This window comes from Canis lupus, chromosome 14 (genome assembly GCF_003254725.2).
Source record: "Canis lupus dingo isolate Sandy chromosome 14, ASM325472v2, whole genome shotgun sequence".
In the NCBI taxonomy this organism is placed as follows: domain Eukaryota; kingdom Metazoa; phylum Chordata; class Mammalia; order Carnivora; family Canidae; genus Canis; species Canis lupus.
In genome coordinates this window covers 8,491,854-8,514,016 of record NC_064256.1, presented here as the reverse complement: position 1 = coordinate 8,514,016, position 22,163 = coordinate 8,491,854, and the positions used below count along the sequence as shown (strand labels likewise).

Sequence of the window (22,163 nt, the reverse complement as noted above, 5' to 3'; positions counted from 1 at the left end):
TCATCCCTCTTCCTGCCTTCTGATGGCTCCTAGCAATCCTTAGTGTTCCCTGGCTTATGGGTACATCACTCCATATTCTGTCTCCAACTGTACATGGCCTTCTCCCATCTGTGTGTCTCCTCTTGTTGTAAGGACAAAAGTCATTGGATTAGGGCCCACTTGAATCCTGTATGACCTCATCTTAAGTAATTATACCTGCAAAAACCCTATTTCCAGTTACAGTCACCTACTAAGGCTCCAAATAGATGTGAATTCAAGAGATACTATTCAGCCCATTACACTAAATAGGTAAGCACCTGCCTAAGAAAACCGGTCACCACTTGAGGGGTAGGACAGCCTGCCAAGTCATTTCTCTCCCCTTCCTCTACCTCTTCAGTCCCTCTTTTTCCTTAGCAGCATCCCCCAGGGAGGTGGACAGAGGCATCTGGTTGGCCAGGCTGTCTACCTCTAACAGCTTGTCATAAGAAGTATGCTGACCCATTGTGCCCCCAGTCAGAGATCTTGGAACCTAGAGCTTCTGAACTCACTTCTGAATGACCCAGTTACATGGCTTACACACCCCAACCTTTGCTCATTCTCACACTAAACTCACGAGTTTGGCACAAAGCCTGGCAACACTTTCAGCTCCTGACCTTTGGCTCTGCTGTGGATGCAAAACTTACCTGAACTCCCTGACATGTGTCCTCATGGGTCAGTCCTTTCCTAACAGCCATTCGGACATGGCCCAGGATTACAACAGTCACTCGTCCTTCAAGGCCTCATCCCCTCTAGGACCAGAATGTGCACTTCTGCTCCAGTGTTCTCATCTTCCTATCCTTTCACCCAGGATTTTAAAGTCCTGTCTTTTATACACAGGTAAATGGATCTTTTCCAGGCTACACTGATGATTCAAGTGGTATCGATAACTAGCATTTAAAGAAGTCAGATGGGGGGCACCTGGCTGGTTCAGTCGGCGGAGTATATGACTCTTGACTCAGGGTTGTGAGTTTGAGCCCCACATTCGATGTAGAGATTACTTAAACATAATAATAAGTCTTTTAATAAATAAATAATAAAGAAGGATGACATTCTTTAAAATAGTCTGGCCAATGCAGAGCTAAATTCTCTGATGGGAATGGGGACATTATATTTGGGTATGATTTAATGAAGTCTTAATTTTAGAATAATTTTAGATTTACAGAGAATTTTCAAAGACAATATAGAGAGTTTCCACATACCTCAAACTCAGTTTTCCCTATGATGAACATCTTAACATTATGGCATATTCGTCCCAATTAATAAAGCAGTATCAATACATGATTATTAACCAAGGTCTATACTTGATTCCTATTTTCTAGTTTTTACCTAATGTCATTTTTCTGTCCTAGGGTCCCATCCTGGATACCATGCTACTTTTAGTCATCATGTCTCCTTGCACTTCTGGCTGTGACCATTGGGACTCTATCTTTTACGATAGTTCCTCCATCTCAGGCTAATCTCTATCCATCTCCACACTACCTAGACTCCTGGGATCTATGAATATGGGGAGAAAGGTCATAGGGACAGACATGAGTCACTCAAGGTAACACATGAAGTCTAATCCAATCTGCACTGTTGACAAAGGCCTATTAGAACAAGTGAGATAACTCTTACAGTGATGTCAGAAATAGTACTTGAGGAGTCATGGCTTTGGCAGTTATTCCCTGTGACCTCCTTATTTGCTACAAATGAAAGTTTCTTTGTGTGTGACAACTCCAAAAGAGAAAAAGCAAGCAAGCAAGCAGGCAGGAGGAATACTTGGTTTGTACAGCACAAGAAGAGAAATAAGAGACAGATCAAGAATAAAGCCACAGGGCTGTTAAGAGGATTCCAAAATATGTGTTAATGAGGAACTCTCTATCACTGGGGACTGGAGGGAGGACAAATGTCCTGAGGGCCCAAAGCAGGGTCAGCCAGGGAGTGCAGACAGGCACTGCTAGTTCACATTCCCCCCGTGGAGATTAGGGACACAGGCATCCTTAAGATTCATCCTCCTCCAGTCAGTCACATAGTGGCCAACAGTGATCTATCAGGCTCACAGAGCTCCTCCCCTGTGCCATCAGGGCCAAGGACTCTCAAGGACATATACTCCCTTGAACCAGAAGTGCCTCCCACATGGGGACACCATCAGGATACGGAGAGTGAACCCTATTCCATTCTGTGTCCATCAGCACATTCTCTATTTTATCTCCATAGGGCCCAGAAAAGCCAGCTCTCTCCCTGACGAGGGCCAGGTCAGCCTCTCATAGTAAATATCCTCCTATTTGTAGGAAGGAGATCTAATACATGGGAAAGAAAGGGGCAACCACTCTGAGGCCTAGAGAAGGAACTGGGGGGGTGGGGAGCAAACAACTAATGGGAGAAACTTTTCCAATCTCTTCTCCATGTCCTCTAATTATTCATCACTCATTTTGCCTCCCTAGCCCTCCTAGCATGCTTTTAGTAACTTTATTGAGATACAATTCACATATAAAACAATTTACCCACTTAAAGTGTACAATTCAACAGCTGATGGAGTTTTTAGCATATGCACAAAGCTGTTCAACCATTACTAATTCCAGAACATCACCTCCAACATAAACCTTGTGCTTAGCTGTCACTTCCATTCTTCCCTTCCTGCTCCCCAGCCCCTAGCAATGACTAATCTACTCTCTGTCTCTATAAATGTATGTGTCCTGGACATTTCATACACATGGAATCATGCAACATGTGGCCTTTGTGTCTGACTTCTTTCACTTAGCATAATGTTTTTCAAGTTCTTCCATGCTGTAGCGTGCATCAGTACTTCCTTCCTTTTTATGGTTGAATAATATTCCATTGTGTGGATTATACGACATTTTGCTTATCCATTCATCAGACGGCAGGCATTTGGGTTGTTTCCACTTTGTGGCTATTATCTGTATTAAGAGACATTAATATACAAGTTTTTGTATGGAAGTGTGTTTTCAATTCTCTTGGATATAAACTTTGGAGTGTAACTTCTGAGTCCTATATAACTCTACGTTTAACTTTTTGAAGGGCTTCCAATGACTACACAAACTCTTTCACAAGAACAATAAATGAATTTCTCTGCTATTGAAGCCAGTGTTCTTTTGGGTTTTGATATATGCACAATTAAGCCTCATTATAACTGGTATCCTTGGCCATTAAATCTCTAGTATTTTATAAATGGGTACATATATATGCTTTAATTCCCACAGTGTGTCTTGTCTGCTCAATAAGACTGAAGGCAATTTGAAAATGGAAATCATGTTCTTATCTTTTTTTTTTTTTTTGTCTTATCTTTCTTCTTCTGTCACAGAGCCCATTATTGTGTCATGCCCAAGCAGAATTAATTTAAATACTTCTGGATATATGCATGGATATGGGGAACACAACTAGGTCTAAAGAACAGATAGAAGAGCTATGGATGAACCTTGAAAACATTATGTCAAAAAAAAAAAAAAGAGAGAGAGAACAGATAGAAGAGAGAATCATCAGTCTTCTTCCACTATGAATGGTGAGAATTTCTTTCCTCTGCCATCAGGAACTGAGCTGTACCTTCTATCTTTTTAATTACGGAACACTTTATGTTTTCTGTTGAAATTTATTTGAAGAGACACTAGGTGTTGCTGGTTTCCCATGAAAAAGAATATCGCTAGGAATATTCCAGTAGTACTGGAAGCTTTTATTACCAAGAAGTTAGAGAGAATTTTCATTTTCCATTTCTGCTCGCTAAAATTCTTTCCACGTAAAATATTTACCAAATATATACTGTGGTAGGCAGAATAATGTCCACCACAGATGTTCATGTCCTAATTTCTAGAACCTGTTAGGTTATATGGTAAAGGGGAATTAAAATAGAGAGATGATCCTGGATTATCCCAATGACCTAATGTAATCATGGGGTCTGTAAGAGTGCAAGAAGGGAGGCAGAAGAGTTAGAGGAAGGTGTGACTCTGGGAGAAAGGTACACAGCAATGTCACATCTCTGGTTTTGAAAATGGAGGAAGGGGACCATGGGAAAAAGAACGCAGACAGCCTCTAGAAGCTGGAAGAGGCAAGGAAATGGCTCCTCCCTCCAGCCTCCAGAATGGAATAGAGCCCTGTGGACACCTTGATTTTAAATTTTTAATTTTATGTTTTTTAAAAAAGATTTATTTATTTGAGAGAGAGAGGGAGAGAGACAGAGAGAGAGAGAGAGAGAGAGAGAGAGAGATGGTGAGCACAAAGACAGAGGGAGAGGGAAAGGGTCTCAGGCAGATTCTGCACTGAGCATGGAGCCTGTTGCAGGGCTCAATCCCATGACCCAGAGATCATGACCTGAGCCGAAAGCATGAGTCAGATGCTCAACTGACTGCACCATCCAGGTGCCCTCAGCCCTGTCAGGTTTTAAATGATTTTCCAACAGGATTTGAAATGGCTTTTTAACATTCACATGTATTCCGCTGTATAGCTCAGCCACTGTTTTCCATATTTCCATAATGAAACTCAGTCTACCTTGAATTCTCTGACATCCCTCCACTGGCTTTCTCCTCCTTTTCTGGTTGTTCTTGTCTGTCTCCTTGTGCCTATTTCACTCTGCCTGTTTTCTAAATGTCAATGAAACATATAATATTAATGAAACATTACAGGATCCATCCTAGGGTTCTTGCTGTAGAAGAAACACAAGTATGGAATGGATGGATAATGCAAAAACACTGTGTGGAAATGGATCGGAATTAGAGATATCAGTGTGAGCTCATGATGTATAAAGTGTGTATTGCATATGTGTATAGCCACATGTGTACGTGTGTCTATGTATATACATTATATGCATACATTTCCCAAGTCTGCCTACCTAAAAGCAAAGATACCCCAGTAACAATGAACTTCCATCACTCCCAGATATTGGTTTCTAATACCAGTCTCCACTAATAGGAACCAAGGATCCCCAGAGAAATAATTGATTTCATGACTGGGGTATAGAACTCAGAAGATGAGCCAGAAACACATTTTTTGCCAGAAATGATGGGGGAATGACACAAGAATATGGGAGTTTGAAGGGACTTTGACCAAATCTGAGGAAATTTGAGTTAAAATAATTAAGTAAAATAGTGAATTATAAACTGTGGAAAAATAGGAATCCATCAGTTCATACTAATAATAAATAGATAAATAAACTGTTAAATAAACAACGGAGAAGGCAAGGCTCTTGCTTAGAAAATATCAAAGACCAAAAGATAAATGCTAGAGTTGAAAACCATTTTGCAACCATCACAGCCAATAGAGTAATGATTGGATTATCATTGGTTGATACTAAATTTAGAAGGGAAGCTTTGATAAGGAGCAGGATATCTGCAGGGACTTAAGGCATCTCCCCATAGATTGCTTATTGGTAGCAAGGCAGAAAATATTAACTACATAGTGAAGAAATCAGATATCTGTGTGGGCACCACAATCAATATCATCAATGAAGGACAAATGGATACAATTTGCCTCTAGATGTGATATTCTGAGATCACATCACTTGTATAATATGCTGGCAGGGAATGTATAACCAGCCATCGAATCATAAAGAAATTTCTATTAAGGGGAGGCAGGGAGCTGTATTATCTAAAAATGCCTCTGTTGTAAAAGATAATGAAAAGGTGAGGAACTATCCTAGATTAAAGAAGACTAAAGAGATAAAGCAACTAAATGCAATATGTGATCCTTAACAAGATCCTTTACAAGACGAAGAAAAATTCTATGAAGAATATTATTGGGTTAATTGACAAATTGGAATGCAGATGGTGGACGAGGTTATAGAATCCTATGAGACTGGTATTTTCAGCCTCTTTTCCATCCAGTCAGCTCTGTATTAAGCACTCAGTAAGTGCCAGGAATGAGAAGTCCTAATAGTACAAAGATGAATAAGGCATGGGGCATGACATTGAGGAATTTACAGGCTAGTCAAAGACACAGAGAAGTAAGTTTAAAAATAAAAATACAAGAGGGGCACCCGACAGCATAGTCAGTTAAGTGTCCAACTCTTGGTTTTTGCTCAGGTCATGAGATCGAGCCTGCCTAGGACTCCGCACTCAGTGCAGGGCCTGCTAGGGAGCCCTCTCTCCCTCACCCTCTGCACCCGCGCCACAACTCCCTCCCTAAAAAAAATAATAATAAAGTACAGGAAATCACTGTACCCAAGGTCAGTATGAAAAAAAATCGCAAGGGACCTCAGAGAAGGAAGCACTGCACATGGCTAAGTATCAGAGAAATCAGCATGGAGGAAGTGACATTCCAGCCAAGCGTGAAAGGGCAGGAGCATCCAGGCTGGGATGGCACTGGGGGAAGGACCTTGAGGTAGAGAGAATGGTGTGGAGGATCCCAGTTTCAGGAAATGGAAACTGACCAGGTGACCCAGCGAAGGCCTGCAAACCCAACATGAACAAGCTTGGCCTCCAGACGCCTTCCAATCGCAACTCAGCTGACTAAAGCCACATGCTGGGCAGATAGGCCAGTGGAGTATGCAAGCTGCCAGGATAGGATCCCCAGGAAGGGTCTGTGATACTGTCTAGACTGAAGCTGTATTTTCAGACACCTGATAGCTGCTGAATTAAGATAAAGACAAGGGACCCTACTGTAAATACTAACCTCCAAAATATTTTGACGGGGGACAGCACGGCCTCAGATAAACATGTTTGCATTCCAATTCTGCCATTACCAGCCCTGGGCCTTTGGCAATTCGTCTCATTTTGCCAAGCCTCCATGTCCTCCTTTGCAAAATAGATACACTTCACAAGATTGGTATGATAAGTAAATAAAATAATGTAGGGGAAATGTGAGCAGTCTGCTTCCTAGCAGGCACTCCACAAAAGGCCATTGCTTTTTTTGTTTTTTGTTTTAAGATTTTATTGATTTATTCATGAGAGACAGAGAGAGAGAGAGAGAGAGAGAGAGAGAGAGGCAGAGACACAGGCAGAGGGAGAAGCAGGCTCCATGCGGGGAGCCTGACGTGGGACTCGAATCCCGGGTCTCCAGGATCAGGACCTAGGCTGAAGGTGGGGCTAAACCACTGAGCCACCCGGACTACCCCAAAAGACCATTGTTATTTCTACTTTTTGCTTACAGCAAGATTTGTGGCTAAGAAACACTGGACTTAAATCCAGAGAGCTCAGTCTAACCCCCATTCTGCCACCTAAACACTCTGGGTGCTTGGCACCGACTTTGTTTTGGGTACTGGGCTGGTTCTTTTTTTTTTTTTTAATTTTATTTATTTATTTATGATAGTCACACACAGAGAGAGAGAGAGAGAGGCAGAGACATAGGCAGAGGGAGAAGCAGGCTCCATGCACTGGGAGCCCGACGTGGGATTCGATCCCGGGTCTCCAGGATCGCGCCCTGGGCCAAAGGCAGTCGCCAAACCGCTGCGCCATCCAGGGATCTCCCTGGTTCTTTATATACTTAGTTTTTCTTTAAGATGAGGACAGAACCCTGAAATAGGTGGTATTACCCCCATTATAAGAAACTTAAGTAATATTAATTTGTTAAGGTCACAGAACTGACAGGAGATTGGATTGAGATTTCAACCCAGAATGTGTGAACCTAGTTCCTTGCTCCAAAACCATCAACCTGGGGTAACCAGGCTGCCTAGAGAAGCATGGAAAGACAGAGGGGGAGGAAGTAAAAGGAACTGAAGATTAGTGACCCATTCATTAGTGTTCTATTTTTAATTCCCCAAGCTGTTTTCCTTCCTTACTAGAGGTCATAGTTGGAACCACAACAGCAATAGTTGATACCCAGCCCTCCTTTTGTTTTGTTAGTGATCCAAGTCCTAAAAATTAGCAGTCATCTAGAACCTGGGGGAGAGGACAGCTTTAGGGCTCTTTATAAGGAACCAATGTCGCCTGTTTAACTCTACAGCGTAGCAACATTGCTTGACTGCAATTTATGGCTGGAGACCTTCTCCCCATTTGAACCAACCCAGTTCAACCTAGCGATCCATCTCTCCATCCCTGAAGTCACCTGTGGAGATAGGCCCTGACCCTCACAAGTCCTAAGAAAGGACACCCAGATTGAGCAGGTGTTGGGTAGCCAAACCTGTTTCAGACATTTCCAGTTATGTGACCTTGGGCAAATTTAACATCTCAACCACCCTCTCTTCATCTGTAAAAATGGGAGGATAGCAACATGTATGTGGAGTAAATGATATAATGGGTGTGAATGGCTTGACACGGTGCTGGTACACTTGGCAAGTTACCAAACACAACCCTGTAGTGGCAGCTTCTCAAGACAAGGCCAAGAGCCCTAGAGTTCTGGGTAACAGATGGGGATTTACATCTGGGGCATAATTATATGGCTATCTGCTCCCCAGAGAGGAGATCCCCAACAAGAGAGGAGAGAGGAGGAGGAAAGCTGAGAGCCCTTAGAATAATCAACTTGCCTTCCTGCCCCCTTCTCCCTGCATCTGTTCTCAGCAATCCTCCCAATTTGTGTGGTAATAAATAAAGTTGTCTCATTCCTTTAGTGACACACCTCATGTACTGTCCGATATAAGGCCAGGGGAAAACTTATTTTTCTCTGTATCTGATTCCAATTCTTTTCCTCTCTCTCCCTTTCCTTTCTCAGAGTATGCAGTAGCACTGGAAAACCAGTCAGGCAACTGGAAAACATATTTGGGAGGAAAATGTGGGGAGACAAAGAACTTGTGTTCTTCTGAAAGGTAGGAAGGGACCATGCCTTTTCCACTTCAGTAGGGAGTAGTCATGGGCTTATAAATATCAGTACTTAAACAATTATTTATCAGAACTTGACTTGCTTCTTTGCCCCTGTGGTGTCTTCTCAAAAATAAAAAGCATAGGAATGATTGATTAGTCCTAGGAAAACAGCTATGACTATGGATCTTTCTGTGCTGTCCAAAACCACCTAGAAATAACAATAAAAATATATGCTACATTTGAGGGGATCGGGTTAATTAAGACAATTAAATGATTATGATTTTAGTTTAGTTTGAAATACTCAGAAATTTTTCTAGGATACTGTGAACCATGATTTGAAGCATAATAAAGCATTCAATACGCTGATTATTTCTAAAGTTTCAAGCAGCAATTACTTAAGTTTCAAGCCCATTCACCAAACCTAGGAGAAAGCTTTTTCTAGTGTAGCTGCTTATTTACAGCCTTGTAGCACAAACACACACACGTAATTCCAGGCTGAAAAATTTGTTTTGTAATTGAGGTAAAGTATTGAGACATTCCTCTCTAGATTCAAGCTCATGGATTTCTTTTTAAGATTTTATTTACTTGGGACACCTGGGTGGCTCAGGGCGTGATCCCAGGGTCCTAGGATGGAGTCCCACATTGGGCTCCCTGCAAGAAGCCTGCTTCTCCCTCTCCCTGTGTCTCTGTGTTTCTCATGAATAAATAAATAAAAGCTTTAAAAAATTTTTACTTAAGAGAGATAGGGAGAGAACATGAGCAAGGGGAAGGGGGCAAAGAAGATGAACAAGCAAACTCCCCACTGAGCACAGAGCCGGATGCAGAGCTCCAACCTCAAGACACTGAGATCACAACTTGAGCTAAAATCAGATGTTTAACCCACTGAGCCACCCAGGTGCCCCTCAAACTCATGGATTAATATATTATCTCCATCCTTTTTATTCACCATTTATATTCACATTCTGTGTGTATGCGTGTGTATGTATGTGTGCATCTCATTAAGAAAGCATAGAGGTCAGGTTGTTCAGATTTAATGATTCCATGATCTGTTATCATTTGAACACATCACATCTGCTTCATTAAGTCTGCTGTTTGTAGACAGTCCAAGGTACCCAGCCTCCCAATTAGAACATGTAAGCAAAGTCTTCTGCTATCCCAAACCTACACAAATCAGATTTCTATGATGAAATAACAGAAAGATACATGTTAGTCCAGTCAGTGGTAAAGCATTGGTCTTTAGGGTCCAAAGATCTCTATGCCAGCAAGAGCAGATGAGGGAAAGGATAGAATAGAGGAACTGATACTGTCTCAACCGAACTTTCTTGAGTCCCTTCTTTCCAGATTGCCTGAGGTCCCCTTTCTTTATGCGCAGATCAAATCTACTTTCACAAGACCAAACATTAAAAAAAAAATAAAAACAGAAAGGAGGAAAATTTGTAGTAACACATGTGGGGAAGACGAGGATTGTGTACTGAAACTCTATTACCCCCTAAAGGAGTTGGCAAAACACCCTGGTGACAGCAACCCATGAATACCCTGGCTTGCAGGGACTGGAGATTTAGCCAGAATGCTACTCACGGGTCAGCTAGCACCCCAGCTCCTCCTAAACTTCCACCACTCTCTTGGGAGGGTCACAGCAATCTGCAATCAGCAAATCTTCCTCCTCTTCTCTGTCCCTACAAAGCCACAGAAACAGCTGAGGGGTGGGGGGGATGGTGAGGAGGCTGTAAATCTCTGAGGTAATTCTCTGTATCCAGAGAGGATCAGTTTCCCAATCGGACCCCTCTCTATAAGAAGCCAGGATTTTTTTCTTAATGGAAGTTCAACACAGAGGAAAGCTAGCAAAATCATTCACTCACAGTCTCAGGCCAACCTGAGGCAGACAGGTGAAGGCAGGGTCAAATGCAAGAGGCCTCCGATAACCCTATCCAGGGCGAAAAGCAGGTTACTCAGGAAATGCCTAAGACGGACGTGGTGCTCAGAGCCTTCTACAGGATGGACACAGTGGTGTGTTTTGTCCAGACCGACCAGGCCATACCTAGCCCCAACTAGACCAAGCTTCCCAGTTCCAGAATGGAAAAATCTGTGGACAACAGCAGACAATCTGTCACTATTTCAAACTTCTTGGTCCCTCTCTCCAGCCTGGATTTATGTCCCCAGAAAATTGGGGCAGCAGTGGACCAGACTTGGACTATGATGAGATGGGGAGTAAACAGCTGGTCCTTGTGGGGGTTTAGAAATAACTGAACTCCCTTTGGAGTCACATTTACTCCTGGTTCTGGGCTAGGAGCATAATACTAAAACAGAAAGTCTTATTTTAAAAGATTCCCACCACTTCCCCAACTTTGGCACCTCCCAGTCTTCATCTCGCCACCCTGTCCCCCTCACAAGCACACCACCCGAGGAAATCTTGGGGACATTTCCAGTATTTCTAGGGCCCAAGGACAATGTGGCCTTAATGGCGTTTGGCAGAAAATCCCACCCCACATTAAAGACTCTCCCAGTTCAACACAGTGAAGAAAAAAATTGATAATGTAATAGAAGAGGCAGTAGAAACAGAGTCTGTCCCTTCCCACACAGGAGGCACAGCAATGTCGGGAGTTAGTGAAAAGGGTATCATCTCTTGCCAGAAGGCCACCAGCTACTACCAGTTGGAAGCCGCATGATCACTTGTTTCTCCTCGGGACTGAAATGCAAGATGGTCAGGATGGCTGTGAGCGTCTGCCGGCGGCCCAGGGTGTCGGGCAGGGTCAGGAAGCGGTAGATGATGTTTTTGAGGTACTCCAGGTTGGCTCCCTCCCTGCTCTGGTCCCTGATATTCTTCTCAATGTGGCTCTGTAGGGCTCCGACCCGCTCACGGTGCCGCTCCCCCTCCTCCAGCAGCCGATCCTGCAGCTGATGCACCTCCACCTCCAGCCTGTGTTTCTGCTTCCTCAGTGATGTGATCTCCACCTCCTTGCGGGCCAGCTGCTCCGCATACAGGAAGAACGTGGGCTCGTTGGCTGCAGCCAGCTGCAGTGCCTGCGTCAGGCTATCTGGGGCAGACACATCGGCAAGCTCTCCGGGCCCCCCGCCCCCCACGGGGCTTCTGCGCCCTGGCAGCCCAGAGGACAAGGCTGCAGAGCGCAGCTGCTCCAGCTCCAAGTCCTTCTCAGCCAGCACAGCCAGGGCCCGATCCCGCTGCTTGTGCAGCTCTTCTTCGAGTTTCAGCGTGCGGTCCCTGAAGTCCAGCTGGCTCCGCTCTAGCTCCTGCCGGTGGAGATGCTGCAGCCGGGCCAGCTCCTGCTTCCAGTCCTCAGCCTCCTGCTGGTGCTGGCGCTCGAGCTCCTCGCAGGATAGCCGCAATGAGATATACTTCTCCTTCAGTTCTGCAAGCTGTTCCTGGGCCTCCTCCAGCTCCTTGGCCAGATTACCGTCTTTGGTGTTCTTGCTCTTGAGGACCACCTGGGCCCTCATCTTGTACCTCTCAAACTCCTCCTTTAGCTGCTTCAGCTCCTGTTGGTAGTAGAGCACGGAAGCCTTCTCCCCGTCAGCAGCCTCTGAGCTGGGCATGATCTCCAGGTCACAGAGCTTCTCCACATCCAGGGTCACCTGGCTTTTCCTGGCTGCCACCTGCAGCAACCTCTTCAGCTTCTCCATCTTATCCTTCAGGACATTGACATCCAGACTGGACTCTTCTCCATGGCTATCTAGAGGGGACCGGCTGGAGGCTGCCAGAGCCAGTGTCTTGTTCTCCAGATCCAGCTGCAGAATACGCTCCTTTAGCTTCTGGATGGCCAGCTGGTCCTTCTGCTTGGCTTTCTCATAGGTGCCCAGTAATTCAGACACCTCAGATATTTGATTCTCCAGGGCCGCCACTCTCTGCTCTTCTACCTCAGATTGCTGCCGCAGTTGATCTTCTGCAAGGGCTGTCTGTAAAACAAAGGAACAGATGGAAATGCATCCCCAAAAAGCCACAAATGCCTATAGCAAACTGAGAAAGCAGGAGAGGGGAGCAAAAGGGTCATGGGATTGGGATGACCTAAAAAGAATGGAAACTGGGGATTTTTCTATTGATCTGGATACTAACGAAAGTTCCTATAACCCGTTTGGGTTCTGCTCCCAGAGGTACGTTATACCAAACAATATTAAGAACCTCTGTAAATCTGTTGTTCTGCTTTAGTGCTTCAGTTTCTCCTACCATAAACAAGGCTCACATACGAAGCGTATTATCTTTTTTTTTTTTTTCGAAGCGTATTATCTTTATCATGTTTCCCCAAATCCTACTAAGAAATCACATGACATTCTTTTCCTCTCCCAATATTCTCAGAAGTTCACAACTCAGTTGGATCTCTCTCCACACTGAAAGGAGCACTGTAAAATAGCACATCTTTCCTAAACAGGCAAACTGTTGAGAAGCAATTATAAGAGGGTACTTCTGAGAAGATTCCTTTTGCACCTCCTGATCCCCCAGGCATATACCACTACCTAAATAATACATACACCCGTAGGCATACACACTCCTTTCACCGCACAGCTGCCACTCTAATGCTCCACAGAGCACAGCTGGTAAGATGCCACTGCCCAGAAGTTCAGAGGCGTCTGGCTCCAAACCAGCCTTACACTAATAGAGTCCACATCCTGTTGGAAGTGCATTCTGTGGATACTGTCAACACCCCACGGAACAGATTTTCCAGGATTTCCCATATTTCCCAGTGCAACACTCTGAATAGCATCAAAAATCAACAGTGCAGCCACTTAATTCTAATTACCAAAGGAGAAAAAACCCTAATGTTTTCCACTTCAGGCTAAATGACTAATGTTTGAAGGACATGACAATAATTACCTTTCTCATTTCCTGCTGCAACTGAGCCTGGAAATGGCTCTTAAGGCAAGCGGCCTCTTCCTGAAGCTCCTGCAGCCGAGGGTCTGGCCGATTCTTCTCTTCTCGAAGAGCTTGTAGCTCACCTTTCAAGTCCTCCACCTCACGGGTCAGCTGCTTGGTCTGCAGTTCAAACCCTTCCATCTGACCGGCTGCATATGCCCGCCCCGCCAGGACCTCTCGGGTCTCTTCCAGCCGAAGCTCCAAGTCCTGGCGCTGAGTCCTCTCCTCCTGCAGCAGTTTCTGGAGCTCACGAAGCATCACAGCATGGTCACTCTGCTCTTGGGCCCGATCATGCTGCTGGGTGATAAGTCGGGCTTTGGTTTCTGCTATCTGCTCCTGCAGCCCCTTCAATTCTCCCTCCAGACGGCCCCTCTCCTCCTCTGCCTTTTTACTGGTATCCTCTAAGTCCTGTTTCATCTTCTTCTTGTCAGCCAGGTAAGAAGCTTCCATGCGAGACTTCTCCTGGGTGACTGTAGCCAAAGAGCTGGTCAAAGTAGCCAACTGAGTCTTCAGCTGGTGCAGCCGTTTGTCCACTTCTCCACCCCCAGATGCTCCATCTCCACTGCTACTGCTAACGCCACTCTCTGATCCGCTGGCTTCTTCGGACTTTGGAGGTGGTGGGCCACGAGCCAGCCTGTCATCCTCTACCCCAAACTCACCCTTGGTGCTGGTGAGACTGGCCGCAGTATCCAAGCTCGTGGCTGTCCCAGTGCTATCTTCGCTGTGAGTGGAGCATCGGTCATCCGCAGAGTCAGGGAAAGAGAGGCCTGGAGGCTGGACGCCTGTGAGGCCCACATCCGCCTCGTGGGACACCGACAGCACCTTAATGCTGGCCTCTAGAGCCTCCTTCTCTTTCAGTAGACTTTTATAGGCGCGGACCACATCCTTGAGACGTGCCTGGTACTGCAGGAGCTGCTTCTTCTGCGTCTCAATGGTCTCCAGCAGGTCCTTCTTGCTCGGTCCGCCCCCGAAATTCATGCCAAACTTCTCCATGTTCAGGACGGGTTGCTCGACGTCAGTCAGAAGAGGCCCGCGGAGACCTTGGCGGGGGCAGTAAACGACAGGGACGGAATGTCCCCGAAGCCGCACACCCGCTCCTCCCCGCTGTCGGAGACCGGATGCAGAGCGCTGGGCAGCCGGGCAGAAGCGCCCGCGGGGTCCCAGGCACCGAGGGCGGGGGCGGGTCCGATCCTAGAGGCGGGGCGACGCGGGCTCCAGGAGCACACGGCGGAGGTCGCCTGTACTGTCCCAGAAGCCGCCCCACGCTCCGCGCTCGCCCAGGCCACAGCAGTCCCGGCCGGCCCTCAGCCCACGGCCGGCCAAGAGTTTAAACGGAGCGCAATCCCATCCCCACTTCCTAACCGCAGTTGCCAGAGAACGGCGCTTCCGGGTCCGCTGGAAGTGACGACACGTGACGCAGCTGGCCCCGCCCCCCAGGGGGCGCGTGGCGGGTGGAGTTACTTCGGCCGGTGGGTGGGAGGCGGCCTGTTCAGAGCTCAGTGCGGCTGCGAGCGCCGGACCACCAAGCCCGGATTCCGGAGTGATAATGGTATGGTGGGGGCGCCTGAGCCCACCCTCGGGCTCCGATGAGCGAGGAGCAGTGCGCAGCGTCACGCTGGGTCCTCCTCAAACACCCGGATGAGCGACGCTTCCCCACATTTAGCTCTGTCGCTAAAGATCAACAAGTAAGACTCCCACTTAGACCACGAAAACTGTAAGCCTTGATAGGACAGTTTTGGCACCTATTAGGTATATAGTATAAAAATTATTAGCACATTGGGCAGCCCGGGTGGCTCAGCGGTTTAGCGCCGCCTTCAGCCCAGGACGTGATGCTGGGGTCTGGGGATCGAGTCCCACGTCGGGCTCCCTGAATGGAGGCATGGAGGCATGGAGCCTGCTTCTCCCTCTGCCTGTGTCTCTGCCTCTCCCCTCCCCCCCCGCCCCCCGCCCCGTGTGTCTCTCATGAATAAGTAAGTTTTAAAAATAATAATCTTTAAAAAAATTATTAGCACCTTTCCTGAGTTCTGCTGAGTTGATTCAACAAATATCTGTAGAGAGCACCCTATGGCCATGACCCTCATCGTATGTGCCAACTGTATTCCAGGACCTTCACGAGAGTTTTGATATTAAGCCCTTGGAGTTATTCTGCTCAGTGGATGGAAACATGAGACACAGGTTAAATAACATGCCCAAGGTCACACAACTAGGAATTCTACCTATATGTGTCTAACTCTCACCAAGTGCTGCTCCAGGTGACCACTCTGAAGAGATAAGGTCCTGTCCTCAAGGTGCTTCTTCTATCTAGTGTTACAAACACAAGTCCTGCTCTGATACCAGTATGTATGGGGATTTTCAAAGTGACATGGAAGTGAAGAGGAGGGCGGCCTGTCTAGGGGAGGCAGAGAATGTTCTCAGGGAAAATACTCAGGGATTTGAAGCATGAGTAGCAATTGTCCATCTAACTAAAGATGAGGGAAACAAGCATTCCTGGTAGAGGGGAAAGATTGCAACAGACTCCTACAGCATCAGAGAGGCTGGTTTACCCAGGAAGCATTGAGAATCATTTCATGGCAGTAGCTTAGGGTATGTGAAGGAGGTGGCAACAGATGGGGCTGGCACAATAGGTGGAGACAAATTAAGGCCTTTCGATTTTATCTTGGGTGCTAAGAAGACACTAAACAATTTTAATCTTGAGTGGCATCATCCAGACTTGTATGACAGGTTGAAGATACCAAGGGGCAGCCGACTGGTAAGGACACTATTTTTGTCCTAAGGAAGAGGATATGGTAATGAAATAGGGCAATGACAATAGGGCAAAGGAAGAAGCTAATTAAAAGAGCTAAAAAAGCTGTAGAACTGACCTGACTCGGTCACTAGTTATTATATCGAGACTCTTTTAAATGCACTCTTCAACCTTGTAAAAAGCCTTCTTAGGAACGCAAGTCTATGGCTGAAGAGTAAAGGAAAGTCATGGACTCACTCATACCTAGTGCCCAGAGTCTGTTCTCTTTACAGACTTTTCAGGTCAGGATGGGGCAGACCCTGGAGGTCTATTCAGACCTAATTAGTTTCTTAGTGGCCCAGATAACATCCAGCTGCACCATACAGACATACAGATATATTATCATTTTAATCTTCACCATAACCTCATTAGATAGGGCAGATATTAGTTTCCTTCTGTAGAAAATAAATGAGTTGTGAGGATTGAAGCTAAACCCTCCAAAAGAGGGGGTGGGTGGGGACAGAACTGAGATTTGACTGAGACCTGGAACAATGGTCCATAGTGGGCATTCAATATTTGTTGAGTGACTGAATGAATAAAGGTTCTCTGACTCTCAGCTCCCCTCACCATGTCCAGTCCCTAAGCAATTGATCCTAGAAGCCTCCTGGCAATCCAGTTTCAAATTGCTTGTCCTTGCTCCACTGAGCAGCCTATTAGTCCATTCAAACCAGCAAGTACTGTATTTATTGAGCATATATTAGGTGCCTGGCACTGACCCACTCTCAACCATAGACACAATTTAAATTAATTCCTGTCTTGCTATTTCCCCCTTGGTTGCTGAGTGGGAAAATTACTTACGAAGCACTTTGAGTCTAAAGCCACAAGAGTTTCATAAATTCCTGGATAGGTGTGCATTAAAAATCCGGGTTCCCAGGTCTCTGGCAAAGTGAAGAAGCTTCAGAAAAGCTGCCTGGATCTACTGAAAAGCATTGTGCCCGGGGCCATCGACGCAAAGGCGTTGTTGTCCAGCATGCAGGACAACATGCTGATTGCAAAACCAAGAAGGCCAGCTAGCGCTTGGACACCCTTTTTCCACCACCTCTCTTTCTCACTCCTCTCGAGATTCTACAGTCACTTGAACTACCTGCAACGCTCAAAGCCCCTCTCTGGGCGCTGAGGGGCCAAAGCAGACTAAGACGCATCACAGAGCTTCCGCTCCCCTAGGAGGGTGGTGCATACAGTGGATGGTGCTAGTTCGCTAGAGCTAACTAAACCAGAAAGCAGGGTGGGCTGGACGCGACAAACCAAAGCCCGAGAGGCCGGCCACTTAAGCTGAGGGTCAGGGGCCGTTGGGGAGCATTGTAAACTTTCCTCGGCCCCGCTCGGGCTGCCGGTGAAGCAGCCACAGATCTGCCGGCCCTCGAGAAACGAGGGGAAACCCAGACCCTTCCCCTCTTTAAGCCTGCGCGGGACGCGGCGAGCAAGCGGAGACTCGCTGAGCTTCAGATTTAGCCCGAGCGGGAGCCTGGGGGCGGGGAAGGGGCGGGGCGGGGGCGGGGCCCGGCCGGGGGCGGGGCCGCGATGACGTAGGGCGGGCCGGGACGCGCGGAGGCGGCGGCGGAGCCTCCTCCTCCTGCTGCTGCGCCCCATCCCCCAGCGGCCGGCCGGTTCCAGCCCGCACCCCGCGTCCGAGCCCGCACCCCCTCCCCCGGGCCCCGCCATGGGCCTCACCGTGTCCGCGCTCTTTTCGCGGATCTTCGGGAAGAAGCAGATGCGGATCCTCATGGGTGAGGCAGATCAAGCGCGCGGCCCGGACCGGAGCGTCGGCCCCCGCGCAGCCCTCCCGCCCCCGCGTCCCTCCGAGCCCAGCTCAGCCGGGTCTCTGAACCCGAGTCACCCGCCGCCTAACCCCCCTGCGGTCACTGCTCTCGGGCGGGTCGCGATCTGCAGCGCCGACCCCGGGGCCTGAGCCCGGGAGCTGCGGGCCTGGGTGGGGTGAAGCTCCCTCCGCCCCAGCCAGGCTGGTAAGAAGGGAGGATTCCGCCCTTGGAGACGACTTTTAAGAGGAGCGCAGCCCTCCTCCTCGACCCCTTACCCCTACCCCTCTCCCGCCTCTCGCCCGCTTCGGGGCACGAGTTGGTGCTCACCACCCAGACTGCTCTCAAGGCCTCGAAGGTGGAGGACAGCGCGCACCTGCAGGCGCTAGGGCTCTCCGCCCCAGTCTCCATCAGCTGTCCTGGCCTCTCCCCTTCCCTGATCTCTAGAGGGCTCCCTCGCTCCCGTCTCCATCCCTATGCCCCTCTCCGTTGCAGTTGGCTTGGATGCAGCTGGCAAGACCACAATTCTGTACAAACTGAAGTTGGGGGAGATTGTCACCACCATCCCCACCATAGGTGAGTTCTGAGGCGAGGCGGGGAGGAGCGGGAGGCTGATGGGAGGCCGCCTCAGGGGCTGCTCCCCATTCTGCCTGAGGCCCTTATCTCCGTGCAGTGAGCTGACCCTGACACCAGACACTGCCACCTGAGAAGTGGGTCACAGTTACCTTTAGTTGCTGGATGGTGCCGAGGCAGGGTGAATGTGACCTAGCCCCGCCTGGTCTGTGGACTGCCGGTCCTCTGCGGTTCTGTTCCCATGGGACTTCGTCGTTGCCTTCTGGTTTTATATGTCTCTGATGAATCCACCCAGATTTAATGAGTTCCTTTCTTTCAGGACTTTGTTCTCATATTTTTTCCCCATTATCTCCAGGCTTCAATGTGGAAACAGTAGAATACAAGAACATTTGTTTCACAGTCTGGGACGTGGGAGGCCAGGACAAGATTCGGCCTCTGTGGCGGCACTACTTCCAGAACACTCAGGTGGGGTGGGGCTCCCCAACCCCCAGAGAAAAGGTGTTAGAGCTCCAAACCAAGATGTTGGCATAGGCCCCCAAGCCAGGAAAAAAAAAAAAAAAACCTTAACCTCCTTCTGTTCTCATCTGTAGGCTTGCTTCTATTCATCCTTCAGAAATGGCCATAGTCTTCTGAGACTTAGCCACCTTATGCATCTCCTGAGAAGCAGGGATCTGAGGCCATGTGGCCTCGTTTATTTATTTATTTTTAAAGTAAGCTTTCACCCAATGTGGGCCTTGAACTCACAACTCCGAGATCAAGAGTTGTATGCTCTACTGACTGAGCCAGCTGGGTGCACTCATGCTGCCTCATTTAGCTCTGGTCTCATCTTTCCCTGTTCCCTTGCACTTCTTCTAGCTACACTGCTTGCCTGAGGGCAGAGTCTGTATCCTTCGCAGGGTGTCGCCAGTTTGTGCCAGCATGTCTGCAGAACCTTAGTGAAAATTTACTAGATGAGAAGGTTTAGACACAAAGATGGGGAAAAGAGAAAGAGCCAGACTAGGCTATGTCCCAGGTGAGAGTGATTGCTTGTCTTTTCTTCCTTCCCACCCAGGGCCTCATCTTCGTAGTGGACAGTAATGACCGAGAGCGGGTCCAGGAATCTGCTGATGAACTCCAGAAGATGGTGAGCACCCAGAGCCCTGGTTGCTGAGCCCTCGTTGGAGACAGATCTCTGAGATCTCTGTGCTAACATGAAAGTCAGGAAATAGCTTACAGGCTTTGAATGTCTCCCTTTGTGGATGCAGACACAAGGAGTATCTCACCCTGTTTTGAATTTGAGTTGGGTGAAAGGCATATGACTGACTTTTTCCTTGAATTTTCATGTCTTCATATCTGAGAAGTTGGTGGGGAAAGGAGGAATTATATGTGGTGGAGAGAAATATCATCTTACATTCTTGTTTTCCCATTTGGAAATGTCATTTTGACTAGGGCAAGTCATTAGAAAAAGGGTCTTTCTGGATATAAGTCCAAATGGCTCCAAGCTGATTTATGACTCTGTCTTGTGTTCAGCAGTAGACTACGCAGTATTACTTTTTTTTTTTCCCACAAATCTGGTAGGAGGTAGGAAAGGGTGCTCCCCTACACAGTGGGGAAGAGGAAGCCTGGAGACTCCGCTAGGACTCCAGACTCCATCCCCTTCACCTCCCTCAGCTGCAGGAGGATGAGCTGCGGGATGCGGTGCTGCTGGTGTTTGCCAACAAGCAGGACATGCCCAACGCCATGCCTGTGAGCGAGCTGACCGACAAGCTGGGGCTGCAGCATTTGCGCAGCCGCACGGTGAGGGTGCTCCCTCTCCCAAGGGAGCCACAGGCTGGGGCGGGAAGTCAGGGCATCCCCTTTTCTTCCTTGCTGCTGATCATTCTTTCCTTTTCCCCGCAGTGGTATGTTCAGGCCACCTGTGCCACCCAAGGCACAGGCTTGTATGATGGGCTCGACTGGCTGTCCCATGAGCTGTCAAAGCGCTAACCAACCAGGGGCCGGCCCCTGCTGCCCGGAAGCTCCCGCGTGCATCCCCGGGACAACCAGATTCCCGGACTCCTCAGGCGGTGCCCTTCCCTCCCACTCCTCTCCCACAGACACAGGCCTCTGCTCCTGCTCCTGCCTGCATGTTGTCTCTGTCATCTGAGCCTGGAGTCTCACTCTCCGGGCACGGAGGGGTCTGCTCTCCTGCCTGCTCGGACTGTGGAAGGGACTTCCAGGGCTGAGGCCCTTTCTTCCAGAGGAGGAGCAGGGATCTGGGTTTACTTTTGTTTTTTCCATTTTGGGTGTACCCTTGGGGCCAGGTGGGGAGGGGAGGTGAGGGCTCCGGGTGGTGCTATGATGGATATTGAGTAATAAATTTGCTGTGGTTTCTACACAGTGTTGTCTGTAGCCTAGAATGGGGGGGGGGGTGTTGTTGGGTACAAAGAGACAATATGATATGGGGGAGACTCAAAGCAGCTAAGGCTGTGGCGCCAACCCTCCCACCAGCGTGCCTGCGGACACACTGCTGCCTTCATATAGCTCAGCTTCACCCTCCTTATTCTCGAGGGTACAAGTACCTCAGGTACCACATTCCCTCCCCAATTCCAGGGGAGCTTTGTTGAGAGTAAACAGGCTCTACCTTCGTGAATCTGTAAATCCCATACATTCTGTTCCTCTCTATCTCCTAGCTACTTAGAGCAGTGGTTCTTAATGATTACTATGAACATTAATACGGAGGAGGAGGGGGAATATTTATTAAAAATACGGTCCTGAGGTGTACTTCAAGAAATATGATTCATAAGGACTGGTCTGAAGCCCAAGAATCTGAATCTTTAAAATTACACTGGTGATTGTGTCACTAGTAGTCTCTTAGCCTTATTTTATAAAACATTGGTAGGACCCTTTTAATCCTTGGGGGTGAAAGCTCCTCACTGTGCACTGGACCTCCTACCTGGGAAGACACCCCTGCCCTGTACTACCACACCCCCACCACGGAGGCCTAGGAAAATGTATGTATGGAACCAGGAGGGTGGGCTATTGTCCAAGTGTGGTTCACACTATCCATTCTTTGAATCCCAGCAAAGCTTAAAACCTACCATCACCACCATTATTTCTTCTTGCCTTTCTCCTTTCATGTCAATTTCTCTAGGTTCTGGACTGATTTTCTCCATGAGCTTTGTAAGAAGTGAGTCCCAGAGGCTGTTGGCCAACAGGGACCCTTTGAAGGAAAGGGTGCACTAGCCATGTGCCCAGCAGCAGTGCAGCTGGGGATTCTGAGGGAGATGCCCAGTGCTCTTCCCATCTAGAACATTTTCCTTCCCCTGCTCTGAGCTAGCCCTTTCTGATGAATATGAGTAATTTGATCCTTGCTGGTTATCTATCTAGGGTTTCCTCACATTTCCTGAAAAGTACCTTCTGAGACATTTTGGCCTCATTCTCCCAAGGGCTGTAAAAGTTAATAGATTTTTCCTGGATATCTTGAACTTTAAAAAACACTTGAGTCCCAAGGGAGCCAAGCAGAAGTTACTTCCTAGGGATGAAAGAGG

General features: G+C 47.8%; 2 protein-coding genes and 1 long non-coding RNA gene across 3 annotated transcripts; 2 read left to right on the top strand and 1 right to left on the bottom strand.

The window, feature by feature from the left end:
* The first annotated feature begins 3,335 nt into the window (after positions 1-3,335).
* LOC112675039 (uncharacterized) lies at positions 3,336-8,848 on the top strand. Its single transcript, XR_003145727.3, has 2 exons — positions 3,336-3,517; positions 8,590-8,848. It is a non-coding gene; the product is annotated as an uncharacterized LOC112675039 (long non-coding RNA).
* Positions 8,849-9,693: 845 nt separating this feature from the next.
* On the bottom strand, positions 9,694-14,948 carry GCC1 (GRIP and coiled-coil domain containing 1). Its single transcript, XM_025471538.3, has 2 exons — positions 13,504-14,948; positions 9,694-12,590 (listed from the first exon to the last, which is right to left on the bottom strand). The coding sequence occupies exons 1-2, from the start codon at positions 14,533-14,535 to the stop codon at positions 11,295-11,297; spliced, it is 2,328 nt and encodes a 775-aa protein (XP_025327323.1). The 5' UTR covers positions 14,536-14,948; the 3' UTR covers positions 9,694-11,294.
* Positions 14,949-17,837: 2,889 nt separating this feature from the next.
* On the top strand, positions 17,838-21,008 carry ARF5 (ADP ribosylation factor 5). The gene is made up of 6 exons (XM_025471555.3): positions 17,838-18,051; positions 18,577-18,657; positions 19,010-19,119; positions 19,706-19,777; positions 20,305-20,430; positions 20,533-21,008. Exons 1-6 carry the CDS (start codon positions 17,985-17,987, stop codon positions 20,617-20,619), a joined length of 543 nt encoding a protein of 180 aa, XP_025327340.1. The 5' UTR covers positions 17,838-17,984; the 3' UTR covers positions 20,620-21,008.
* The last annotated feature ends 1,155 nt before the right edge of the window (positions 21,009-22,163 follow it).